This window comes from Apis dorsata, unplaced genomic scaffold (assembly GCF_000469605.1).
Source record: "Apis dorsata unplaced genomic scaffold, Apis dorsata 1.3 scaffold_142, whole genome shotgun sequence".
Classification (NCBI taxonomy): Eukaryota; Metazoa; Arthropoda; class Insecta; order Hymenoptera; family Apidae; genus Apis; species Apis dorsata.
In genome coordinates, this window is record NW_006263433.1 from 145,783 (window position 1) to 147,195 (window position 1,413).

Here is a 1,413-nt window from a genome sequence, read left to right on the forward strand (position 1 = left end):
TTCGTGGAATTCGTTTTCGTAGCGAATGCTTTTGGGATTCGGTTTGCTAACTTTTTTTCGTTTATTTATTTATTTTTTTTCTTTCTTTCTTTTTTTTTTCTTGTGTAAGATAAGGGGGTAATGGAAATCGATCGTAATATTTGCGATAATATTTTTGTAATTCTAATTTAAAAAAAAAAAAGAATGTTATATTTTCTATTTATTTGTACGAAATGCGAAATCGAGATTTTTTTTTTTTTCTCTCTTACAAATTTTTCTATTTCGCGTTTTATTGAGCTTTTTATGATGGAGGGCAATTCTTGGAACATTCTCGTTACACTGGTACGGTTTTAATTAATTAATAAGTTCCATTTACTCACCGACCGGTCGATAAGTGGCGAGGACACAGGAAATCCATTTGAATTACGTACCTGAAACATAAAAGAACGATGGACCGTTAATCATCCGTGAATTCGCGCGCAAAATACACGCCACCGATCGCCTCGTTTATTCGGGACGTTTAGCGGACAGAGGAAGGATTATATTTTTGGCACGGGAGCAATATTTAATGCACATATATATATATCTATCTATATTTTTTGGATGATCGTCGACAATTTGAGAAAATTTGAAATCATGAGATTAATATACGACGAAAAGGTAAAAATTAATTCTTTATTATTTGAGAGTGTCCATTGATACACCCTATGGAAATTAATAAAATTTAAAGCTAACAGTTAGGTATTATCAAGTTGTATTGCATTACTAATTGATCAGTTAAGTTAATCAGTTAACCATAAGCTCAAATACATCATTACTCCATTACATTACTTGTATCGCAACCATTAGAAGATTGCTTACCGCTAATTATTATGGTTAATCACTAAAAGTGCACTTCACAGTAACACCAATATTCCATTACTATTATTACACTGATTCTACCATTTATTACATTATCAATGTTAATCAACATTTTCATATTATACACGAAATTTGTCGTTCCAAACTCATCGTCCAAAAACGATCATTTCCTTCTTAAGATCAAATCTAAAGTTCAATCTCGTTACGTATTGTTACATCACATTGTTTCACATATCCTCATTATCTATCGCGTAAAGATGCTTAATTAACGCTTCGAAACGTACGTAAAATTCTACACTGTGTCCACCGCAATCCGTCCACCGAATCCAATAAATCTGAAAGCTCAAACTGCGGATTCATAAATCCGCGTAAAATTCTATCCAACCAACGCATCTGCAATTACATGGAAAGAACGCTGAACTCGCGATCTCATATTTCCACCAGTAACGTCAGAAGCTGCATTAATCTCTCGGTAACAACAACGGTTAATTGCAGGGACGAAAATCAAGGATTTCGAGCGAATATCTTTGAATATCCAAAAAAAAAAAAAAAAAAAAAAAAAAAAAAAAAAAA

The 1,413-nt window shown here is 32.5% G+C and overlaps 1 protein-coding gene across 2 annotated transcripts in view; it reads right to left on the reverse strand.

Moving 5' to 3' along the window:
• The window catches only part of LOC102675814 (protein muscleblind-like), a 360,083-nt gene that overhangs the window by 110,825 nt on the left and 247,845 nt on the right, over positions 1 to 1,413 (reverse strand). The window contains exon 3 of one of the 2 annotated variants that reach the window (XM_031509376.1): positions 315 to 410. The exons of the other annotated variant lie outside the window; for it this stretch is intronic. Coding sequence (XP_031365236.1) covers positions 330 to 410 — 81 coding nt within the window. The 3' untranslated portion in view covers positions 315 to 329. Of the gene's footprint in view, positions 1 to 314; positions 411 to 1,413 lie in introns of those variants that run through there. 2 annotated transcript variants of the gene reach the window in all.